The following is a 23,645-nucleotide window of genomic DNA, read 5'->3' on the forward strand; positions in this document are numbered from 1 at the left end:
ACCTTTTGTTTGCGAATTACCCTCATTTGTATCTGGAATTTCTGGAATACAACTATAATGCAAATTAACCTAATTCGCAAAGGAAAGTTTCCCAGAAACTGTTTCCAATTCATTTTCCCCCAGAAAACACAACACTGAAGATTAATCACTTTGGCAGGTTCCTGGCAGCTCAGGTGGTCAGGGAGGAGAAAAGACTGAGCCAATCCACATGCAATGCAGGGAAACCTTTTGCTGGCTGCTCCACTGCAAAGACCCAGCCAAGCACTTCCTGACATGCACCAAGATGGCGCCCCTTGCTGGATCCCAAGCCACCAGAGGATCCTTGTAGCCGGGCGCCGATCACCTCCAGCAGGCGCAGGCTGGTCCCTGGGAGAACAGGTGCCCTCCACAGGCACGGCTACCGGCGACGGAGCAAGGGAGGGGCGCACACCTCCCCTGAAAAGGACCGGCACTGCAGCCCCCACAAACGTGGCCCTTCGCCCCATTCTCCCTTCTAGGCCCGCGGTGACCGACTCCACACCTAAGCAGCGACACCCAGGCAAAGCATGTCCCAGAGACCCCAGAACGGCTCCTGCTGGGGGGCACACGGGAGAAGCCTGTGACCAGAAGCCATGAGAACGTGTGCGGGGAGAAGGCACGTTCTACCAGCCTTGGTGGGGCGGGGGGGGTGGCAGCAGATGCTGCAAGAAGCACAGCCGCAAGGCTTGGTCTCTGCCCCCCGATTCCAGGCACACCCACATCAAGGGCGAAGGAAGCGGAGCTCTGAACTCGCCTCAGTCAGGAGGCAGCGCACCGCTGCTGCGAGGCGTCAGTGCGCGGCCCCGTCATCAGCAAACGGGGTCGGCACTTCCTCCCTTACAGGAGGCCCAAAAGGCCAGCCGCGCACGGAGCCTGGGTACCGGCTCTTCGGCGTGAATTCTTCAGAGGTCACCGTACTCCCACCCAGCCCCTGCATGGGGCGTGCAAACTCCCCAAACGGACAGAGAGGCCAGCAGAGGTGGGACTGGCCAAGGCCTCTCCTGAGCTGTGGGGAAGTGTGTCTGGACACTCTTCTGGAATGGGTGACGGCAGACTTGCCATAAGCCACCGGTTTGCTCCCATGCAAGAACAGACCTTGTCCTTTAGGCGACGGGTTTTTATTTCTGATGGTTTAACAAAAGTCACCTTGAGCCCAGGTGCTCAAATGAACTGTAAGAAAGAGAAACCATTCCAGACCTTTATATAAACAGCGGCCTCCCGCCCCCATCCCAATGTTTTGGACCACAATTCCCAGGATCCCAGACCACTGGCCTTGTTGGTTACGGCTGATGGGAGTTGCACCCTAAAATATCCAGAGGGCAGAGGGTTGGGAAAGGCTGGTGTGATGTACAGACTTCGTAGATAGCAGTGAAAGGGCAACCCAAGAAGCCACCGGCTTCAACCCCGTGCAGCATCACGGCCAAGGAAACGCAAGTGGGAGAGTAGCCAATGCTCGAGGGTTTCCACCCATCCACACAAGGCCAGAAGGGGGGCAGCTGTACAGACCCCACCTTGAAAGGCTGGGCCACCAGTGGAAAAGCCCGGGCAGGACTCGCCCGCCCGTTTGTGTGAGAGAATGACCATGCGGGAGCGGCAATCCAGAAGTGCGGAGCACGGATTGCACTGCGAGACTGGGGAGGGCAGGGTGCCAGCCCTCACTCAGCCATCTTGGGCCACGCATCGACTCGTTCTTGCCTGCCGCACGGGGCGCTGCAAGAACGAAACGGAGAGGACGAGGGAGCTCCCGCACAGCACAGCACACCCCGGGCTTCTCAGAGGAAAGGTGAGCCAGAGGGGCAAGAAGCCAGCACAGCAGGGTGCTGCCCACATTCCAGGCCTCAACTCAGTGGGATCAGCGACACTCTAAGAGGCACGTTTTGTAGCTTTGTCGGCACACACACACACGCCGCGGGCTACTAGTCGAAGAACTGAGAACCCGGTTCTTTTGTTTAGCACGAAGGCAGGCATCCCTCTGACTCTCTCCCCTTCGGCTCTGCGGCCGATCAAGGGGAAAACACTGCTTAGCTTGGCCTCAGAAGATGCAACTCCAGCAGGTAACCCCCGAAAGAGGATCTTCCGAGCCACATGCTGCCGCTGCCTCCCACTGCCTCTTAGACGATGCGGTTTTATTTTGCTTTTAAACCCGAATGCACAGTTGCGAGGTCAAGCAGGCTGAACTCCAGGATCGTGGGAACGCTGGAGCCAGCGCTCATCACGGCAGGACCAGCTGGAATTGTTTAGCAGGCATGGAATGAGAAAGCAAAGACAACCAGCATCCCTCGTCGCTTCCTCCAGTGCTTTCCTTTGACTCAGATTTTTGGACTCTTCAGCTCGAAAACGCTGCACGTCCTCAGAGAGCTTTAGGTTTCCACACCGTGGGGCTGGACAGCCAGTGAGCAAACCTCAAGATGGACCAGCATCGCAAGGCCACCTGCAACCCAGACGCTTTGTAAGGGGAAGCGCCGGGGTCTGGCGATCCCTCTTCAGCTCCGCAAACCCACTCAGCAATGGGAGCCACAGCCCGACACATCTGCCCTGGGGAAGAACTGAGCCCGCGTGCGTATTTATTTATTTAGGGAACTTCTATGCCGCCCCATTCGCCGAAGCCTCGGGCGGCTCACAAATATAAATAAATAACATCATATAAAACAATATAATTTAACGGTATAAATTAAGTCGCCCTGGCCAAAGAATAAAATAAATAAATAATATTAACAATTAAAATCACGTTTGAATAAAAAGGTCTTCGCCTGGCGCTGAAAAACAAATGACGACGGCGCCAGGCGGACCTCTCTGGGGAGTGCATTCCATAGACTGGGCTTGCCTCTGTTAGGGTTGCCCCCGCTTATTAAAATGTACCGACACGGGTAGGTCATCGGCAGAAACGATACCATCGAAAAATGGAAGCAGCACAAAGTCCACATTCCGGGGGTGGGGCAAACGAGTGGCGTCCAAGCGCCACACCTGAAAAAGGGGACCACACCTGCTCACCGCCTCCACCGGCCACAGCCACCAGCAACTGAGACAGCGCCTATCTTTTTCACTTGCTCAGTGGTGCCGGAACAGCACAAGCTGGCGGGGAGGGAAATTTCTGACTTAGGGGTCTGGCTTGGTAAGACAGAGACCCCGATCTGACATAAACAGACCACCAACGGAGGCGTCCAGGGTTGTTTAGCCATTCCGTCTGGCAGGAAGTGGGCAACACCAGCATGCGGGCTTGTCCATGCAGGACAGAAGTCCTGGCGATTCTGGCTTACCACAACAGCTGAGCGGGGCCCCCATTAAGGAAGCACGGCGTTATGAAATTGGCTCGGGTTAGTCCGCCAGTGAAGCAGAGCTTGGGTTCTGCAGAACGTTCCAGAAGACGGAACAGGCAGCTCAGAACGTGCATCAGATCCAGAGAAGCGGCAAGTCGTGGAAAGTGAAACCAAATTATGCTTGCCACACAGGGGTCCCCAATAAGACAGTGGTGGGGTACACACAGCGCGCCACGTTCCCACCCCGGAGGACTGAATTTTGTTGCTACACGCGCAACAAAACAGGCATATGACTAGGACGTCCTCCGTGACCCAGCCGCTTCTGCAGCGATGTTTATCATCTGGATAATAAAGGGATGTTGATTATTTGTACGACTTCTCATTAACCGTAACTGTGTAATTTGGCTGCTTTTATCTCATGCCAGAGAAACCACAGGCTATAAACTTTATCCAAAGGGGGTCCATTACCCAATAAGCTTGGCATCCAAAGGAGGGTCCAAGTTCCACCAACTACTTTAAGGGAGGTGGGGAGGGGGGCACGGCTTCCTCACTACCACACCACACTCCAGTCTACTAAGGCACCTGGCCAACTGCATTTCAGGCAGGGGTGCTTCTCAAAATTGTATGAGCCCTGTTCCGTTACTCGTGGAACAAGCAGCTCGGTCCCTCGAACAGAATACAAGGACCTACTGGCAAATCTGAGGCGGACAGAGCTGGACCCCACGCCTTTGCAGCAAGGCACGCGCTCGGCCTCTCGACTGAGATGCGTGTGCTCCGCATGAAACGCGAGCATTCTGCCGAGACACCTGGTCCCAACGCCCTGCCGCCGGTGCCGGCGACCAGAAGCACTGCAGACGCCAGACGGCAGTTCAGCCATGCCTGGCCACTGGACCTGCTGGCCTGGGGAGCATGGGCTGTCGTCCCATGGGCCGGGGAGCATGGGCTGTCGACAGCTGATTGGGGCAGGGTGGCTTATGGCGCAGCCTGGGTTTGGGAAAGGCTTCCTATCTCAGGTTGGTCTCAGTGTCGTCACCCCATTTCTGGGATTTACAGATCATTGAGCAGGGTCGAACGAGGGCGGCGAACGCTTCTGAGTGGCACGGAGAACTGGCACCCCGGCAGGAGGCAGGACAGTGGGTCCCACACATCTAACTACTACACTACACTGCCTCTCACATCACACTGGCTTAAACAAGGAAATGTTTTTAAACTGTTTTGGGTGTTTCTATTCTTGTCTTCTAACCTAAGTCATTCTTCCCAAACAGTTTAACTTTCGGAGCAAAATATTAACATTTTATTCTACAGTCATGTCCTTGAAATATACAGAAGCTGGAGGGTAAAGAGTTGGAACGGGAAAGAAAGAGAGAGAGAGAGAGAGAGAGAGAGAGAGAGAGAGAGAGAGAGAAGTTACTTGAAAGATAACAGACAGGCTAGCTGCTTGATCTGCCTGGGGAGCTTAGAATGCCCTGCTTCTCAATCATGAAAAGCCCTCCATCTTTGCAAAAGCAATTTTAAAAATTGTGCTCAGAATAAGCAATGCAAAACTGCATGCCTTTTTATTTCTATAGCCACTGTGTTTTGCAGAAGCTAAGGGACTTGAGAGGAAGGAAGGAAGGAAGGAAGGAAGGAAGGAAGGAAGGAAGGAAGGAAGGAGCGAGTGAGCGGAACTACTTAAAGACTGGGACGGGCACACAAAAACTTCCAATATGATGAATGGGGTGTGCATACGGAAATTTCACCAAAGCCAAAGAATCTCAGCTTTCCACTTTTTAATGAACAAAATTCAAATTCCTAGCCCACACCACACTGAAGCGCACAGGCAAGGCCAGAGAGAGCACTGACACATCTGCGTGAGCTGGCTGAAGACTGCTGGCGAACAGGACTTTTTCGTCCTTCGACACGATGCTTCCCACGCGACGGAGAAGCCAAACGAAGGTGCACAGCAGGTGCGTGTGGAGCGCCTGACCCAGTCCTCGCCCAGAGTGTCATCAGACAGGAAGGGCGCGATCCTGTCAAGAGGAGCCCAAGCCTCTCAGCTCAGCTCTGCGTTTTTGCTCGGTGGCCACTTTCGGGCCAAACATGAAGGTGGCCATGGTGGCCAGGACGCCCTGCCCCAGTATGCACCCTTTAGCCCCTCAATGAGATGGCTTCTCCAGGTACACGAGGCAAGAGAACAAACGTTATAATCAAAACACTGGATTAAAAATCACTTCTAGGAGGCCAGCAATGGAAGTCAATTTTTAAAAATCCTTGAAGGAAAATAGACATCCTTTCGCACATAGTGGCTCATCTGCAGGGAGGGGTGCAGGGACTGTTCCCCCACCCCAAAAAGCTGCGCTCCAGCGCTGCACAAGAGACTTTGATTTGTAGCTAAAATGAAAAAGATGGATCCCTCCCGCTATTTCCTTTAGACTCATGGCAGAGGAAATTAATATTCCCTGCCGGTTGGTCAGCTTGGCTTCCTTACAGCACTCGCGGCAGATTTATGACAGTGCCCATGAGTGAACCGGTGACCAGCCAGGGAAGCTTGCCGGCGTTCACTTGCGGTAGCGGAGCCTTACAGCCCCTTTTCCTGGACCCCTCTCTCACTCCCACTCTACTGGAGAGCGCCAGGAGTGCCCTGGTCAGGGCTTTGCCTCCTGCCAGAGGGGACGGGGTTACAAGCTGCACAATCAGCTGCACAAAAAGGGCTTCCTGGAAATCCGGTTTCTGATTCTGGGGGCTCAGAAAAAGTGTGGTGAGCACGAGGGAGGAGCCTGCTCACAGAGGACTGTCTCGAGAAGGCACCGAGAACCTTCCAAACGTTCCAAGTTTTATTGGCTGGGTTGTGAACTGGGACACGCCGATCAAGTCCCGCCTGCCAGTGAGGAAAAAGATCCACCCCAGTGGCCAGCTGTGTTTCTGGGTGGAATTCAAAATACTCCGAGATGCATGCAACACTCCGGTGCTGGCGCTCCTCGTCCGAGGCCTTGCTCCTACAGAGGCCAGGCTTCCCGCTTCCACGGACAGACCTCTTCCACACTGACCCCTCCAGCATGAAATATTCCCAGGAGCACCTGCTTAGCCCATACCTGCCTTATAGTCTTGCCTTTCTGTCACTTTCTCAAATTTTCTGACTGTCACTCATTTGGGGCCAAGGGGCCATATGTTAAAATATCAACAAATTCTGCCCATCTTGCTCTGGCTTCTCTTAACTTCTTGAGCATACTCCTTAGATGATGAGGATGATGATGATGATGATGACATTTCTATGCCGCCCCTTGCCGAAGCCTCGGGGCGGCTTACAACACAATAAAATAGATTGCAATAGATGGCTGTTTCCAGTTTGACTCAGTACAGCTTGATTAGGGGTTTAAACTAGCTCGGTGACCTTGTGATGAAAAAGGAAAATACAGTTCAGACATAGAAATTACTCAGTCCCCAACGACAATCCGAAAGCCATCACTTTGTCTTCGAATGCTGGCATCACTCCCTATTTATATATTTGTTAAATTTATGTCCCACCATTTTACTCCTTCTCGAAGACTCAATGAGTCTTACATAGTCCTCCTCCTCCCAGTCTTATCCTCACAACTAGCACCCCGGGAGGCGGGTTGGGCTGGAGTGTGTGACCGGCCCAAAGTCACCCAGGGAGCGCCAAGGCTGAGCGGGGCCCAGAACCCACAACTCCTCAGTCCCATACTCTTCACCACTACACAACATGAGGCCACGAATTAACCTGCTGCTCCACACACCAAATAAAAAGAAAGCCACTGGGAAGGAACAGTTTTGCAAGCAGATCAGCCTTCCTGAAGAGGTTTTGCATTACGGCTCCCAGAAGTCTCTGCCGGTGGAGCGAATGCTCAGGAATTCTGGAAGTTGTTATCTCAAACACCTGCAGAGACCAAGCTGGCCAAGGCGGAGAAGCTCCCCTTACAAGTGGCAAGACGCAACCAGGAAACAAAGGGGGCTTGTGTTCGGGGACTGTGGAAAGGGGCCAGACAGGCAGACAGACAGACAGACAGACAGACATTCATTTGCCACTAGCGGTTTTCGGCAGTCCGCTTCGCACTTGATTTTTACAAACAGGCAAAATCTGTGCTCATATGCAAAGCTGGTGAGTGCCTTTCTTCCCTTGCACACCGCACCCGCACCCACTCGCGCTGCCCCACAAGGAGCTTCTGCGGCAGCTTCTAACCAGCTGTTCTTCCGCCTCAAATACAGGCTGTGCTGACAAGAGGAACCGCACTCGCTCACCAGGGAGAAGTGAGCAGGCCCACTGGGTTCGCACCTCGCAAACGGACCGAGGTGGGGGACTATTTCCACGGCGGCACGTCTGTGCCAGTGCTGCCGAACCCCCTTCAGCCCAAGGGCAGGATTCAATTCCAGAGATGCTCTCGGGGCCACCTCGGCCAGGGCAAAGACGCGAGCGCCCGCAACTAATCCTTGGGAGAGGCTTTTCGGGCTCTCAGAATTGGGGCCGGCATGGTACCGTGCAGCAGCCAGAAAAATCATTAAACGGCCGGTGGCTGGAGAAGAGCAGAAGTGTGAGAAAGGGGAAGAAGATATTCTGGGGAGGCCCAGAAGGCTCCTTTGTGCAAGCAGGCCAGACTGGTTGATGGGTTTCAGGTTCCACGGTCCTGGCCAAGGCCAACATCCAGAGGCTCGCTGGAATTTCAGCAAAGTGTGGGAGTGGGTTTCTTGTTTGGAACTCCCTCCCCAGCCCCCATATATGCAATTCTCTGTACATGCTTTGGGTTTTCTCTTGGAGGGGGTAGAAAAAGCCCCTGCACCTCTTTCTTCATCAACCTGGCATTCTACAGATTTGCATCTAAGGCATGGCCACAGTCTTCTAAATCCACTCAAGCAAGCAAAAAACACACACACACACACACACACACACCAAAACAGAACAAAACAAGGCAGTGGGGGAAGTAGAACAAGGTAAAAAGAAAAGGGCTTGCCTCAAACAACGCTTATTGCGGGAACATTACAGGAAGCTTATCAAAAAACCCTTCCCTGCCCCACCCACCAAAGCAAACAGAAGGTTCCTGGCTCACAGAACATTAAACATTAGGATGTGATGCTAAGGTCCCATTTCTGGACTCGAAACCGAGAACTGTAGGCAGCTAATGCACAGCTGGTATCCTGCTGCCTTTGGAACAGGGTGCGAGGGGCTGCCAAAAGCCCAAAAGAAGGGAGAGGGGACAAGAATGCAGGCAAGAGGGAAAACCCAGAGGCTCGCAGGAAAGATGCTTATTATTAACAATATTTATACGCTGGTTTTTCACTCAAAACAAGGCCTGATGCATACCAGAGTGGCTGAACAAGTCGCCATGGACTGAAAATATTCACCGCTAGTCAGTAAAACTGACAACGGGAATTTTGTCTTAAAAAATGAGCAGGGGGACTAACATAAAAGTCTGATAAGCACCGAATGACTAGCAGTTGGGAGAAAGGGAGCACGGCCTCTGGGGAAACCCAACAGGCCAGATCTGCCGACTGGACCTGGGGTGCTCCCCCTGACCCCACTTTAGATTAGAAAAAGATGAAGGGAAAGCTTGGTGGGAAATTGCCAGCGGCGAGCAGGTTTCATTTCTGTGCATCTCTGAACAGCCAGCTGCAGTCTGCGATTGCATTAACAGAAGAGCTTCCATCCCAGCCAGATCTTATTCTACTTGAGCCGCTCCGGCCTGGCATTCTGCTCTGCAGTTCCATATGCGTCCTGCGTTTCTCAACCTCCATTAAAGTCCGGGTTATGTTTCCAACCCTGGCGGCAATGAGATGCAGCAAGCAGAGCAGGGCACAAAGCCGCAGACATCAGTCCTCCGGCCTCTTTCTATTTCTGGTTTGCACCAGTGCAAAAAATAAACTGGGAAAGGCAGGTAGCTGGGGATCAGTTTCACACTCAGCAATGCTCTCAACTAAAAAAAAAAAGAAGGAAGGAAGGGAGTGGAAACCGCAGAGAAATATCAAATAGGTTTTATTCACAGTGTCTTTAAGTTACTTGCACAAAAATGATTTTATTTACAGTGTCTTTAAGTTACTTGCACAAGGTAGTGGCGAAACCTCAAGCAGGAATAGCAGAAAGCTGTTTCAAAGGCTGCTTCTGAGGCACTCCGTGCCTAATCAGGGCCCGGCAGAGACCGGCCTGTGACCCAAGGGGCAGGGCTGGAGCAGCCTGCAGCCCACCAGAGCAAGCACTTCCCTTTCTGAAAGGTTCGACAGCCTCATCCCAACTCCTAAATTAGGCTGCTGACAGCAAAAACACTCAAGGGCTGCAGGCAAGTGGAGATTCCGACGACAGCCCAGCCCTGCTGGTCCTGGGAACAAATTCCTGAGGTGAGCCCCTGCCCCTGCTTCCTCCCTGCCTTCCCGAGCTGCTGGTTTACCCCTGGCTTCGGCTGGAAGAGCCTGGGCTGCTGGGGAAAAGCAGATCACACAAGCCGACTGCTGTAAGGAAGCTGGATCGGCAGCCGCTCTTCTGCAGCGTCTCCACAGTCCGTAGGCATCTGCTGACACTAGGAACACCGCAGGCTTCCATGTACCAATCTTGGCCGTGGTGCCATTTAACTAACTCTTGTCTGAACCGGAGTACTGAGCACTTTTCCATCTGAAGGATGAGTTTCCCCTTTAGAGAAGCCTGGGACTTTGTCTTCAGTACCAAGGCTGGGCTCTCGTCCACTCGACAGAGAGACAAATCTATGTTTGTCCACGGCTTCAGCTTCCTTGAGTTCAGCAGCTCTATTCCAGTGGTGAGCAGCAGCCAGAAGCAAATAAAGGGGGGGGGAGGGGGTGCAGCGGCCTAAATGCCAGCATATTTGAGCTAAAAGTGCTGTATGCTAGGAAGTGACCCTTAGGAAGGGCAGATCAACCTTTCAAGAAGGTTTAAAAGGAAGTGAAAGGCAGGAAAACTAGTTGCGGGGAGAAGGGGCTCGGGGAAGTGAGCACAAGCTCCTGGCAAATCCTGAGAGGATGGACGCAGCCCCGACCTGGATGCTCTGCACACCCGGTCTTTGCTGCCAGACAGCAGCTTGCCGGGTTCCCAGGCGGGCGTCTCTCCCAGCGTTACCTGGAAATGCCAAAGACTGAACCCGGGTTCAGCAGGTGCCCCTCCACTGCGCTCGGACCCTTGCCAGGTGCTCTCGGGCAGCTCTCCTCTCCTCCAGGAACACTTCCAAGGCACACCTGCACGTGAATGACCACCACCGGCTGCGTGATTCCCCACTAGCAAGTGTCCGAAGCACCAAGGGACACGTCAGCCCCAGGGCCCCGGCCACAGACACACTGAGCCCCAAAGCAGTGACCGCCCCCAGGCCAGAAAGCCTCCCTGGCCTGCCGCACATGACCTGACCGGCACACCAAGCCGAACACTGCCCACCCCACCCGAGCTGCCCCGTCCACAGGCAGGCCACCTGGCCTCCGCTGCCGACATTCTCCGGAGCAGAACTCCTCTCTCCCGCTGCCTAGGACACCAGCACACGGCTTGGCTTGGCTTGGGGTGGGTTGCCCTGGAGAAGGGCTGGGGTGCTGAAGGGACACGGCCCCCGCAGGGCACCACGTGGAACCCCCCAAATGCCCTGACAGCCCCTGGCTCTGGGAGGCGGCTGCGAATGGGCACCGTGGGGCTGCACCCAGCTCCTCTCCGCTTGCGCATCCCCTGCAACCTGCACAGGAGCGGAACCTCTCTACAAGGGGGGGGGGGGGGGGGGAGACCGGGCTGATGAAAGCACATACAGTGCTTTTAAAAAAAAAGCCACCAGCTGAGAAGTCAGTATATTCAATTCTATATTTAATATGCATGTATCATGTTTGTCTAAGAAGATTCCCCAGTGAAGAACAATTAAAAGGAGAACAAATCCAGATACGGACTGAAAATATTGAAAATTGAACCACGGCAATAGGGACCAGTGAGCCTGCGGAAACATCATCCTCTTCAGCAGGCATCAGAAACCAAGGCGCTGCGGTGCTCACCCGACATCAGCCGGCAGGCGTTCCACGGAGGCCCACACAGGAGGGCCTCCGGCAGGCAAGCGCCCGCCCCTGCAGAAGCTCCAGGGGCACCTCGCAAGAGGACTGCCGCGAGTAGGCGAGGTGGGAAGGGAGAAGACGCTCGCTAAAAAAAGTCCACGGATGAACCTCTCAAGATATCCGAATGCCTGCTGAGCTGATGGCGGAGGCCAAACATGAGCTGCCCAGCAGCTCGACTCAGGCCGAGCTATTCACTGGCATCAGGCCACTCCGATTCTCTGCTGCTACACAGAAGAGGCCCAGAAACCTCATCAAGTCACAGAGGTTTTTCAGCGGATTGCCAAGGCGGGGGGGGGGGGGGCGACAGGCTGATGTAAAAGCTGCTCCCCCGGGGAAGGAAATGTGCAGGGCCCCAGCTTCTTGCCACCAGAGCTTGCCTTCTTCTAGAAAGGTGACCGCAGCGTTCACCGCTTGAGCAACTGCGTGGTAGGCAGGAAGGGGAAGCGGAAAGCAATCTGCACTTTCCACAGGTGCCACCCCAACCCTGCATTAAAGCATTCACTGCAGCCCCCGCGCCCCGAAGGGCAACCCTCAAGTCATCTCTGGATGCCAGAGGAGCCTCTGAATTGGCAGGGGGCAGAGATGGCCTCAGGACACGAAGCCACACGGCGGCAGCTTTCAGCTCTCTGAATTCTGACTGGGTGTTTAGGGCCGTGGGATTGAAAGACCCTTACAAATCTCACAAACCAGCCCCAGTTCTGAACTTTATAGAGCTTATTTCAGCAGTCCTCCTTGATGCCAGCAGTTAGCGACTCTCATCCAGTGAAGAAAAGCTTCAAGCTCTCCCGAGGCGCCACGTTAGTTCAAACGCACCATTTTCAGAGTTGGCTCCCACAGGAGGTACAGCAGGCTGAGCAGGAAGTAGCTCCGAACATGCGGGTCATGCTGGCTCATCAGACGCGACGCCTTTCCGGCTCAGAATTCAGTACCAGAAGGCACAGCGCGATGCATGTTTAGACAGAAGGAAACTCCGCACAGCTCCCGGATTCCCCAGGCTGGCTGCGAACCCTGCAAGTTCCAGGACCTTCCTTCTGTCTGAGCATGCACTGTGCTGTGCCCCTAGAAGCTTCACTAGATTAAGAAGCCTCCAAGTATTGCAAATAAACATTAGGGATGGCTTCACACAGATTCTGAGAGGGGTTTTTAAAGCTACTGCCAATTGTTAGGAGCCATAGAAAGATACCTAAAGGACTGGCCTTGGGAGAGAAGACACAGGTCAGCCCTGGCGGGGCCCAAGGGGTCACTCTTCGTCAAATGGCAGGCAGCACTGCCCCCTTTCTCCTGGACACGGAGCGAGACTGTGGGGAAACGAGGGCTTGAGGAACAAATGCCAGTGGGGCACAGTAGCCAAGAGACTCGGCCACTCTGGGTTTCAGTCCCCACTCAGCCAAGGAGCCAAGTGGGTGACTCTGGCCAGTCACGGACTCTCAGCCCAACCTACCTCACAGGGTGGCTGTCATGGGGATGAGCTCGAAAACAGCAGGAGGAAATGAAGTAAGCTATTTTTGAGTTCTTTAGAAAAGGAAAAAGACAAGATATAAATCTAATAAACAAACCAAGTGAGCTGGAATGATGTGATGAATGTGGAGGGTCGGATGAGAGGAGAATGCAAGGCATCTGTGCAGATCCACCCAAGGGTCCATGTCATCCTCATTCCATCCCCAGCGAACCATCCCTGCCAAGGGGAAGCCCACATGCAGGTTGCGAGCACATCCCGTTCTGGTGGGAGGGCACACAAGCGCACTGCCCCCTCACCGGAGGGACCCCAGGACCATGAGGACTAGGAGCCACTGGTGGCAAATTCACGGGGGAAGAGGCCAGGGATTTCTAACTTTCAGGAGTTTTAATGGCCGCAACCACAAGGTGCCTTTTTTCCCTTTCGAACCACAGCTGCTCCAAGATGGTCATGAGGAGCCAGAAGCGGCATTTTGTTCAGTACCGCAAGCGAATTCGAGTTGCGTGTGTCCTCTGGCGCTTAATACTGGGTGAACTTCTATGCCTCCAAACCTCAGCCCGACGCCTGACGCCAGAGCAAAGAGGCGGCAAGTTCCACAGAAAGCGTGTGCTAAAAAAACACCGCAGATTTAAGCCTAAAATCCTTACTGCCAATAAATATGCCTCAGGTGAGGTACCTCTCCCTTTTTAGAACAGGGTGGGAGAACCCCACAAAAGCCAGGCTCTCTCTCGTTTGGCTGCAGCTGAGCAATGCAGCTGCACCCCTGTCCTAAACATGCAGCCTTAATATGTGTGGGACTGCCCCCTTGATTCAGCAGAAGGTTTTGTGGACACCGCCTCCTTCTTTAGGACGCACACAGATTCTGCAGCAGGGTTTGTATGGCGAAAGGGAGGATATAAATAAGAGTAATAAATGTATGCAAGGAGATCAATCAACATGGCAGAATGGTAGACAAGATACATGGCCCAGGCCTCCAGCTCAGAGCCTCTTTCTCGGAGTGTATTGACACCCTCCGCTTCGGGTCTCACACTACAGTGCTAAGTCAGCTGAAGGGGCAGGGAGAGAAAGTGAGACGGGGAGGCTGCTTGGTCTCAGCCCACCTCCCGCAAAAGGAGCCTCTGCTGCACAGCAAGTACAGTACCAAGCTCTCTAAAAATAGACGAGTGCTACATTATACTGTATGCTTATGTTTTACTGCTGGGCAATGAGCGCTCTATTGACGCAGCAAGGAATGCACACCGCGCCAGGGGCATGCCACGCCAGGGACTTGGCGCACCTAACTGCAAGGCTGGGGGCAGTCCTGGCGGGGAAATGCGGCGGGCTGGGGGCTGCTCCGGAAAAGGTAATGCCCCCCTTGCCTCAGGGCTTGGCGCCCACCGAGCTCTTGGCAGAGGTGAAACCAGGTTTCCAAACTCCTCGGGAGAAGGAAATCTACCCAGGCTGGGCTGGGGTGGACGGATGCGTCCTTGGCACACAGACAAGAAGTGGACAACGGGGAGTCAGCATTCCCTCGGCATACCAGACACGGAAAAAGACTCACTGGAGGGCAAAGCAGGGAAGTTAAGAGAGGTGGGTCTTTTCGGAAAAGCAAGCTTGCTTTAGGAGGCACAAGGAACCCCTTGATTCTCCTGGATGACAGACAGGTTGCGTTGAGCAGGCAGCTGTCCTGTTCAGGAAGCATTTCTGGAAGCGAATCTGTTAGAACCTACGAGCAGCGCTGCTGAATCAGAGGAAAGGTCCCTATCTCATCCCACCAGCCAGCTGCCGGTGGATATGCACAAGGAGGCCAGCAGCCAACACTCCCACCCATGTTCCCCAGCAGCTGGTGTGCACAGCCGTTCTGCCTCTGCTATCGAAGCAGAAAGTGAATGGTTTCTGCCTTTACACAAATGGCTTGCCAGTGTCTAGACGCACAGGAAGATACCTGGCATGCGGTCAGACCTTTGCTCCATCCAGCCCAGTACGGTCAACATGGGCTGGCAGCAGCGCTCCAGAACTTTCCCCCGAGTCCCTACCTGCCCACAAAGCAGGACGGCAGCAGCAGAGCTGAAGCCCTTCCACAGAACTCCAAGATACTAAGAAGCCATTTCACACAACATCAAGTTTTGTTTTGTTATTTTAAATGCATGTTACATGAATGTGCCTGCTTCCAAGACAGACTGACACCAGCTTGAGGTCCTGACCCTCCTCAGGACTTCCGTTGAACAAATTTGCTTCTCAATTGCGGTATGAAAATATATTTCAGGGCTACTGGCTCTTTCACAACATGGCTGTACCATGTGGGTGCCTGCCAGCCACAATAAATAGGAATCAGGGCACGTCTCTGAACAGTACTGGGACAGGCTGCATGCACGTTTCCACTGAGCTACACAGAGATATATGTACATATGCCAGCCTTCTCCAACATGGTGTCCTCCAGATGTTTTGAGCATGACTCCCACAGGCCCTGGCTGGCGTGGCCAGCGTCCAAGAATGCCAGGAGCTGCAGTGCCTGGTCAGACAAGGCCGATACACACGGCGTCCAAGCCAGCACAGTGCTCTGCCTTCACCCCACGGACCAGGAGGCTGTTGCAGAGCTTGTGCCTTCTGCCTATTCCTGCAAACGCAGACCGCAGAAAGGAAGCAACAGTGGCTCGCAGCAGCTTTCACCTGCAGGCACCTCCAGCGACAGGATTTCCAGGGGAAAGCAGAGAGCAAAGCTCGGCCTGGGGGCCTTGGACACTCCGCTAGCCGAAGTAGTGTAAGCTAAGCTGGACCGACCGGCCATCTGGGTCAGTTACAAGCCTGCTTCAAATGCAGCGCAAGAAGAGGTTTAAGTAAGAGTCTTCGCTGGTTCCCCGTTACAGCAACCCTAAAATGAAGGCAAAGGCTAAGCCATAATTCATTCTGACTGAGTAGCTGGGGCAGCTTTGCCACTGCGATCGCCTCGAGACTCATGGGTGCATTTCTGTACTGCTCGACACGGTAGGTTTAACATGCCTCTCGCCCCACCACCTCCAGTTTCCCAGCTGACTTTGCAGAGGCACCCTGCGAGAAGGAAAGCCACACGACGCGGGAAGCTCTAAGGCGCGTCCTAATAAGGCCGCTTCCCCCATGCTCTCTGCTGCAACGACGACAACGCTGTCAAGCCACAAAGCAACCGTCCCGGCTGACGTGCCCCACCTCTGTGACTCAAGGAGGTGTGCCAGCGGCTGGTTCCTGCGACAGCTCTTCAGCACTACCCAGGCAGCCAAAGATGCTTCCCCTTCCCGCCTGCCCAAGATGGCAGCCTGTTTTCACTTTCTACAAGGAAGCTTCAGCCCCATTTCACACCAGGCTCAGGCCTTCCTTGCCGCAATGGGAGCCCTGGCCCATGAAAGACCACCCTCACCAAAGGGGCCCCGAGATTGTTCCCCTTTCACATTTCATACATCCAACGCGCTCAGAAGACGCCCCTTTCCCGAGGCGGCTTGCAGTCCTTAGTGCATCGCAGTCGAAGCTCAGCTCTGCTCCACAGTTCCAGCCACACTCCTCCCCGCAACACTTCTGTGGATTTGCATCCCGGTATCTCTCTTCTCAAGGAAGTGGAAGAACCACCATTGGAACTGGCCCTTTCCCCTTCTCCGCAAGGCTTCCGTCTACTACTGTCCACCTTCACTTTCTCCAGCCTGCTGACTTTCTCCGCCATAACACACCCCTACAGTCTTCAAAGACCCCAGCGATGAGGGGCTGCCTGCTTCCCATAAGCTCATTCTTTGTCTTCCTCCAGAGCCCGTTCTCTTGCACACCAATTTCTACCTCCTCCCACTGTTACTGGAATGCCGCCAATACATATGTGAAGTGAACGAACAAGGAGAGCCAAAACCCTGCCCCAAGCAGCTTACAGTCTAGACCAACTGCAGGCTGGGCATTCTGGGAGTTGCAGTCCAACATGTCTGGAGGGTGGGGCAGGATGGCCCTGACTTAGGGAAGGGAAAGCAAATCTCAGCGACAGAAGCACATGCATTCAGGAAGCGGCCAAGGCTCGCTGTGGCATGGTGGTGCGTGTCTGGGACTGAGACACCTGGGCTCCAGCCCCCGCTCGGCCACGGAGCTCACAGGGTGACCTGGGGCCATTCTCTGACCCTCAGCCTAACCCACCTCACAGGGTTGCTGTCGTGAGAATAAAATGGAGAGAAGAACCTTGTAAGCTGCTCTGGGTTCATTACAGGGGGAAGAAAGGTGGGGCATTAATGTGCCAAAACAATAATTCCTCCAGTTCTTATTGTCCCTGTTGTGCCTCTCCTCTCCAACCAGCCCCATTTCCTGTTCCAGTTCTCCCCCTCCCCTCAACTTTGCAGCAAGATGTGGGGTGAGGAAGCAACACCATGTTTTTCCCTTTCACCACTCCCCTCCCTGCCGGAGGGACACTTTTCTCTCTTCTTTCTCCCCCCATAGTCCCCCTCACAACTAAATTCTCTATCCACAACAACTCAGTCATTGCCTCTCCCTTTCATATTGATCCCTTAGGACCACCATCAACACAGGCTCCACCACCAGACACAGCCCAGTGCTACTTCATAATTCCCCCCAAGGCAGCACTCTGGGTGCAGGAGCAGAGGGCTTCCCATCTTACCAATGATCTCTCTTCCGTCCCCTAATGACACTAAGTCCCTGCCTCCACTCATTTCGTCTTTACATGTAGTCTCCACGCTCATGCTGGACATATCGCATAGCCTCCAGTTAACAACCGTTCAGTTTCCTGGTTCAGCACGGAGAAAGAACGGGGGGGGGGAGCTTTCCCTCTGGACAGCAACACCCCCTACCTCAAGGTCTTCCTTGTCCAGCCCGTAGCTTTCCCCCTCTCGCACTTCCTCACATGGAGCTATAATACTCTTTACCTAACCCCAAGATACAACCCATAACATCAGAGGAACCATCCTTCCTCAGCCCACCTCAAATGCAGCATAGGGTGCCCGGGAAGCAGGAAAAGACGGGGAGAAGACACGACCCTCTCCTCAGGGGCTTTTGCCACGGAGTGGCCCACATACCTTCACCCTAACGGCAGGAGGGCCATGTTGCTGGAACGGGCCAGAGACCTCTCTCAGGGGTGGGAACCAACGGCGCAAAAGCACCTGGAGGGCCACACGTTCCCCACCCTTGCCCTTCTCGTTCAGCAACCGTTCCCACAACGTTCCTGAACACGCATCAGCCCTAGCCAGGGCAGCCCATGAGGAGCGATCACGAGAGCAGCGGGCCGAAGCCACAAGTGGCCCACCCTCGCTCGAACGGGGGGCAGGGCCATATACCACCGGGAGGACGGGAGCAGCCCAAACCCTCCGGAGGCTGCCCCCCTGCCCCCTCCGCTGCTGGGGGCACTGTCCCTCCACGCCGCCCGCCACCGGCCCCTCCACACTCGCCGGCCAGGCCGCCCTCGCCCCCTCCCGCACCCGTGCGCTGAGCCGCGGGGAAGGGGCGAAGCGCCGCGGAGGCGCGGAGCTTCCCCGCTGCTCCCGGGCGGAGGGCCCGGGGGCGCGGGGTCTCCCGGCGGCCGGGCCTCCCAGCCCCTCCCCGCTCGGCCCTCCGCCCCTGCGCAGGGCGCCTTGGCCCCTCCCTCCGCCTCCCCACCCAGCGCGGCCGCCATCCACTTCCCCCGCGGTCCCTCCAGCCAGGCCCCCGGCAGGAAGCGCGGGAGGCGCCCGGGCGCCGCTCACCATGATGTCTCCGCGGGACCGGGCTCTCCACAGGAGCGGCGGCGGCGGCGGCGCCTGCAGCAGCGGCGGCGGCGGTAGCAGCGAGGGCGGCGGCGGCGCTCAGTCCCTCGTCCGGGCGGCCTCTGCGAGTTGCGAGCCAGGCCGCGGCCCTCCTCCACTGCCTCCGCCTCCTCCGTCTTCTCTCCCCCCGCCCGCCTTGGTGTGTGTGCGAGCGCGCTCGCCACTTCCGCCGTTGCCTAGCAGTTGCACATCCGGGTCAGCGGCGCGCGCGCAGGCCCCGCGCCCAGCCCAGCCCCACCCGCCCCTTTCCCCTCGCGCGGGCCCCAACCAATCAGCGGGTGGCTCGCCGGGCATCGCCAAGTATGGAGCTGGGAGGCTCGCGCTTGCGCACACGGGCTTCCTGGCCGCGGGGGAGGAGACGCCTCTCGGGCACTGAATGGGAGGGAGGGTACCGTGTGGGGGAGACCATTCAGGTGCAAGGGGTGAGGGGGATAAAGGAGAAACCATTGGATGGGAAGCAAGGGGGTGTGAGGAGCACAGGAGTGGGGAGGGAGGAAGCAACTGAGTCGCGGGGCGAAGAAAACCGGAGAAAAATCTCTGAGGTGGTTGAGCTTGGCGGCTGCCCCGAAGTTGGCGTGGGGAGGGGAGCGTCATGAAACTGACACCCTCCGTGCGGGTGTTTTGGGACTACAGCGCCCATCATCCCCGCCACGGGCTGTTCTGGCTGAGGCTGATAGGAGCTGCTTCATGCGGACTTACTCCGTCCCACCCTGGGGCCCTGCGAATATTTTCGAACTGCAGTTTCCATCATCCACGACCCTCTGCCCTGCTGACTGAGGATGATGGCGGTTTTGGCTCAAGCAGGCCGCCAGACCTTCCCCTCACGTCAAGCCTTCCCCTCTGTCTACTGCCCTCCAGATAGTTTGCACAGCACCCTTCCCGATCCCCAGCCGTGGTGCACGTTGGATGGGGCTCATGGGCGTTGCAGTACAGAACACCTGGAAGTTGCCAGGTTGCCTACCGCCGTGTGATTCAGGCGTTTTCCGGCACCGCCGGTGACTGAGTCAGCCCATGTTCCAGCAAAAACAGCGGCGCTCCTCGGGGCACCTGGCGCGAGCCACACGCCAGCCTTGCCCCATCCCGGCGCCCTGCTGGCGGCTGGCCGGCGGCTTGCACCTCCCCGGCCGCTGGCCGCCCAGGATCTCGGGAGGGCCAGAAGCCGCCTGCCTCTGCACTGGACTCTCCTTTCGAACCGGTTCCTCTGGCCATGGCAGGGTGGCCAACTTTCTGCCCGGCCCACGCAAGTCTGTCCTCGGCGGCGGCTTGGGGTGCCATCTTGCGCACATTTAGCCAGGGGGGGGGCGGGAGGCCCGCAGGTCCCAGCACTGCTTGCTCATTAGGCAGCTTCTGAGATCTGGCCTCCGAGATACTATCAGAGGCGTGAAAGCAGGCCACCCAGTGTCCCCTGTGATACCATCCCACCGGGGCCAGCGGCACTGTGGGAAAGACAGCTGAATGCTGGGGGGATTCTGGGAGCTGCAGGGCTTTCAAGCTCCACCCCGCCGTTTTGCCGTGGCTCTCCAGGACGTCAGATCTGGCTGGCTCCTGAAGCCACAGACCTGCAAATGCTCTCCCACTGAGCTACAGTCCTTGCCCTACATGGCTCTAGTCCTCATGATTCCAAATAAAGAGCTAGGGTAAATAGGCGCATCCAAAGCTGCCTTATGCGAGGGGAGACCCTTGCTCCATCTAGCCCGGTTTGCCAACACCGACTGGCAGCAAGGGCACTCCGAGGTTCAGGCGAGATGCTTCCCCAGTCCCTGCCAGCGAGCTCAGTCCTCGGCTGCAGAGCCGCAATCGCTGCATTGCCGTCTCTGCCTTGGGCAAGGGCACACCTCACCTACGGGGTTTTAAGTGTATTTCCATCCCAAGCCACCTTTGCTTCGTGTGCGCCAGCTTTTCCCACGCTTGGAGGTAAGGCGGAAGCCATATCCACCTGTCGAATGGAAGGCTCAATTGGAGCAAAGCCAAACCGAGAAAAGGGTGCTAGACACCAGTGAAACCGCTGGGGCCGTCGGTGCGTTCTTGGACACGGGTGAGGTGGGCTGCTCCGAGACCGCCGGAGGTGGGACAGGAACCGCACATCCCGGGGGTGGGGGGACCTGGTCCGGCTCTTCCGCAGAGCTCTTGTCCAACGAACCTCTCCCGCAGCGCTTGGAGGCGGGCCTTGATCTCGCTGCTCCACGGGGCCAAGCCGGAACGGCCGTCGTTCACACGCCGCCGGCGAGGTGCCCACCGAGCCCCGGTGCGGGCAAACGCCTTTCCCCCTTGCCATCCCGTTATCGATCCTCTTGCCCCGCCTTCTCCTTCAGCCGCCGGACATTTTGACGTGGACATTGCTCAAATTGATTCCAGAACCGGCAATGTTGCTATGGGGAAGTGCGGGGGGAGACGTTTGCCTGCCTGCCTGCCTGCCTCCCTCCCCATGTCCGAACTCAAAGGGGTCATTCCATGACAGATCAAAGGCAGGAGTTCTTTGCACAGCACAGAAACCCCGGAAATCACCTCCACAAGATGACGTGATGGCCACCAGTTTGCATGATTTTGAAACGAGACAAAACAATTTTGTGCAGGAGAAGGCTCTCCATGCTGCTAGTCCTCATGGCTAGGTGCTCCATCCTGTCAGAGACAGTACACCAGTTGCAGAGAACGTGACTGGGAAGGTGCTGCTGCTCTGGGATTCTTAAGCAACACGTTTTCAGTGTGTGGCTTCTCTCCCACACCCCTGAGGTGCACCGGGACAAAATTGCGATGGGATCGCACAACACCTCCTGGATCCTCATGCCCTGGTTTAGGATTCGTTTAAGGGTAAGCAAGACTTGGTCCAGACAGACAGTCAAACAGAGGACTGGCTCCTGCCCAGTAACACACATGGACGCCTCTCCCTGGCCTAGATGGCATCCACCCCTGAACCAGAGGTCACCCCTCCCTGCATAGCCCTTCCCAGGGTCTCCATATCCTCCCTTTTCCAAGCAAACAGATGTGACCGTTTCCAACATGCTCTGCGATAAACATTTCGCCACATGCAGCTGGTCTTCATTTCAAGCCCTGCTCTTCTGAGGCAGGGAGCACAAACACTGCTTTGGCTGGCCAACTTAATGCAAATATTTGGGGGGTGGTGTGGGGGGGAATGAGACGCAGCTGTTTGATCCCTCTTTGTATCGAACCTCCGCAGCCCCACGGAGCCTGTCCCCGGGCCATAAAAGGAACCCTCTTGCCTTGAACTCGGCACATGTGCAAAACAGTGAGTAGGAAAGGCTTGGCCCAGAGTTCCCGCTGCTCTTGGACACACGCACGGCACCCCCCACCTTCCCTGGGGCTAGTGAGGCAGGCGTGTTCCCAGAAGAAAACCTGGTGGATTTTCTTCACGCCTTGCCTCCCTTTCCGCCCGCCCCACAAGCTTGTGGAAAGCATTACGGTCGTTCCGCTCTATAGAGAAGGGGGGTGGGAAAGGAGCAGGGCCAACGCCAAGGGCCGGCACCCCGATGGACAGGGGCCAGTGGACAAACAACCCAAGAGGTCGGTTCACTGACGTACGGGAACCATGGACGACCCTTCGGCCCTGCAAACACTGGCGCTAGGGGAACTGGGCACTGGACTGGACGGCAAACGGGAAGTTTGCTCATCCTTTTTAAAAGTTGCAATCTTTATAACAGAAGGGGGGGTGCCCTTCAACCAGGGGTGCAAAGCTTGGGTGCAGGCCTTCTACAGTCCCCCTCATGGCCACCCCCTCCCCTTTCTTCTGGCCACCCGTGATGTGGTGGAGTCCCAGTTTTTGTGCAGTATTTTCCCCATTTGAAAAAGCTGAAATTCCTCTCTCCAGCCCTTCATTACAGGAAGGACTTGTTTTCAGAGGGTAAAAAATGGCATTTTGAGCTTGCCCCTTCGCCTCTGGCCCTGCCTGCCACTGGGACTCAATCCCTACGGGCTTCTCCCAACTGCAATTTGGCCTACAGGCTCGGCACCCCTGCTCAAAATGCTTCTTTACTAATATTTGATAACCAATCAAGCGATTTCTAAAAAGCACAGGAGCTGAGCTGTTGAAAAAAAACACACACACACTGGCAATCCCTGGCCAGGAAGGTCTTCCATTTTTTTCAGTTGTGGTGGAAGATCAGATGGCAACAAAAGTCTTTCAAAACAAGAGTAGGATGGCTCTGGGAAGTGGTTTGGCAAAGCAACATCCCACCTGCCGGGAGCTTTAAAAACCAAAATAAAATGTCATTGCATGCATAAATCAGGCCTGACATGTGTTTCGAAGGAGAGATTTCTTCTCTGCCTTATGCATTCTATTAAGGAGAAAAGGCATCTCTGCCTGACCAGCTGAACGTCTTTGCAAAGCCACATTCATGTGCATTTAATAACAGGCTTTTCTGATCATGCTGTGAGTGACGGTAAATCGGCACATGTTCTCCCTCTGTGTTGTAACTAAGCGAAAAATAATTATCAACCAACCACCGGTTTTGTCTTTTTTATGGCTGTTGGAATGCATTTCCACTCAGAGTGAGCCAGATTTTTGTTTTATTTCTTAAGAATGAGGTTGGAAGTTGATTGGAGGCTTGCCAAATCCCCCTTGATTTGCCCCATGTGGAGACAAATCAGAACCTCTGTGTCAGAGGGAGGAGGAGGAGGAAGGACATAGTTCAGGGATGCACTGATGTCACCCGCTAGACTTTCTTTGCTCTGCAAAGAAATTCGGTGATGGTGAGATTTTCAAGTTATGCTGGATGGCAGTCTGGCATGGACTAGCAGATATGTTACAGGGCCTGCTCAGTGGTGACCCCCCCCCAAGATCTGGAGCCCCCTCCCAAAAGTTGGTGTGTCTAGCTCCCTGCCTGCCTCTTTTAAGTGGATGCTTTAATTCGAATCTGCTTTTTAAAAGTCAGTTTTGCTTTTCAATATTATCTCCTTCTTTTAATGGTCATACGATCTAACTGGAATTGCTCCATGCTACGATTGAGCCTAACATGTACCCGGAGCTACACTTACTGTTGAATGTGGGGGACAGTTCAAACTGAACTTCTTGTCACAACAGCTTTCAGTTCCTGATAGAGGGAAAGTCAATGCTGAGAAAGGAGAAAATCCAGTTTTTTTAAAAAAAAGAAACTGCATGATGAAAACATAAAATATGAAATCAATGGAGGGAAAGAGATGCTCACTTCATGGTGGGAG

General features: G+C 55.2%; 1 protein-coding gene across 2 annotated transcripts in view; it reads right to left on the minus strand.

Moving 5' to 3' along the window:
- The window catches only part of CAPZB (capping actin protein of muscle Z-line subunit beta), a 46,530-nt gene extending 27,912 nt beyond the window's left edge, over positions 1 to 18,618 (minus strand). The window contains exon 1 of one of the 2 annotated variants that reach the window (XM_044445341.1): positions 18,414 to 18,618. In XM_044445341.1, the coding sequence (XP_044301276.1) occupies positions 18,414 to 18,416 (3 nt within the window). In that variant the 5' untranslated portion in view covers positions 18,417 to 18,618. The remainder of the gene's footprint in view (positions 1 to 18,413) is intronic. The other variant, XM_044445342.1, reaches the window with a different exon arrangement.
- Between the last annotated feature and the right edge of the window lie 5,027 nt (positions 18,619 to 23,645).

This window comes from Varanus komodoensis, unplaced genomic scaffold (assembly GCF_004798865.1).
Source record: "Varanus komodoensis strain SLA01 unplaced genomic scaffold, ASM479886v1 scaffold48, whole genome shotgun sequence".
Lineage (NCBI taxonomy): Eukaryota > Metazoa > Chordata > Lepidosauria > Squamata > Varanidae > Varanus > Varanus komodoensis.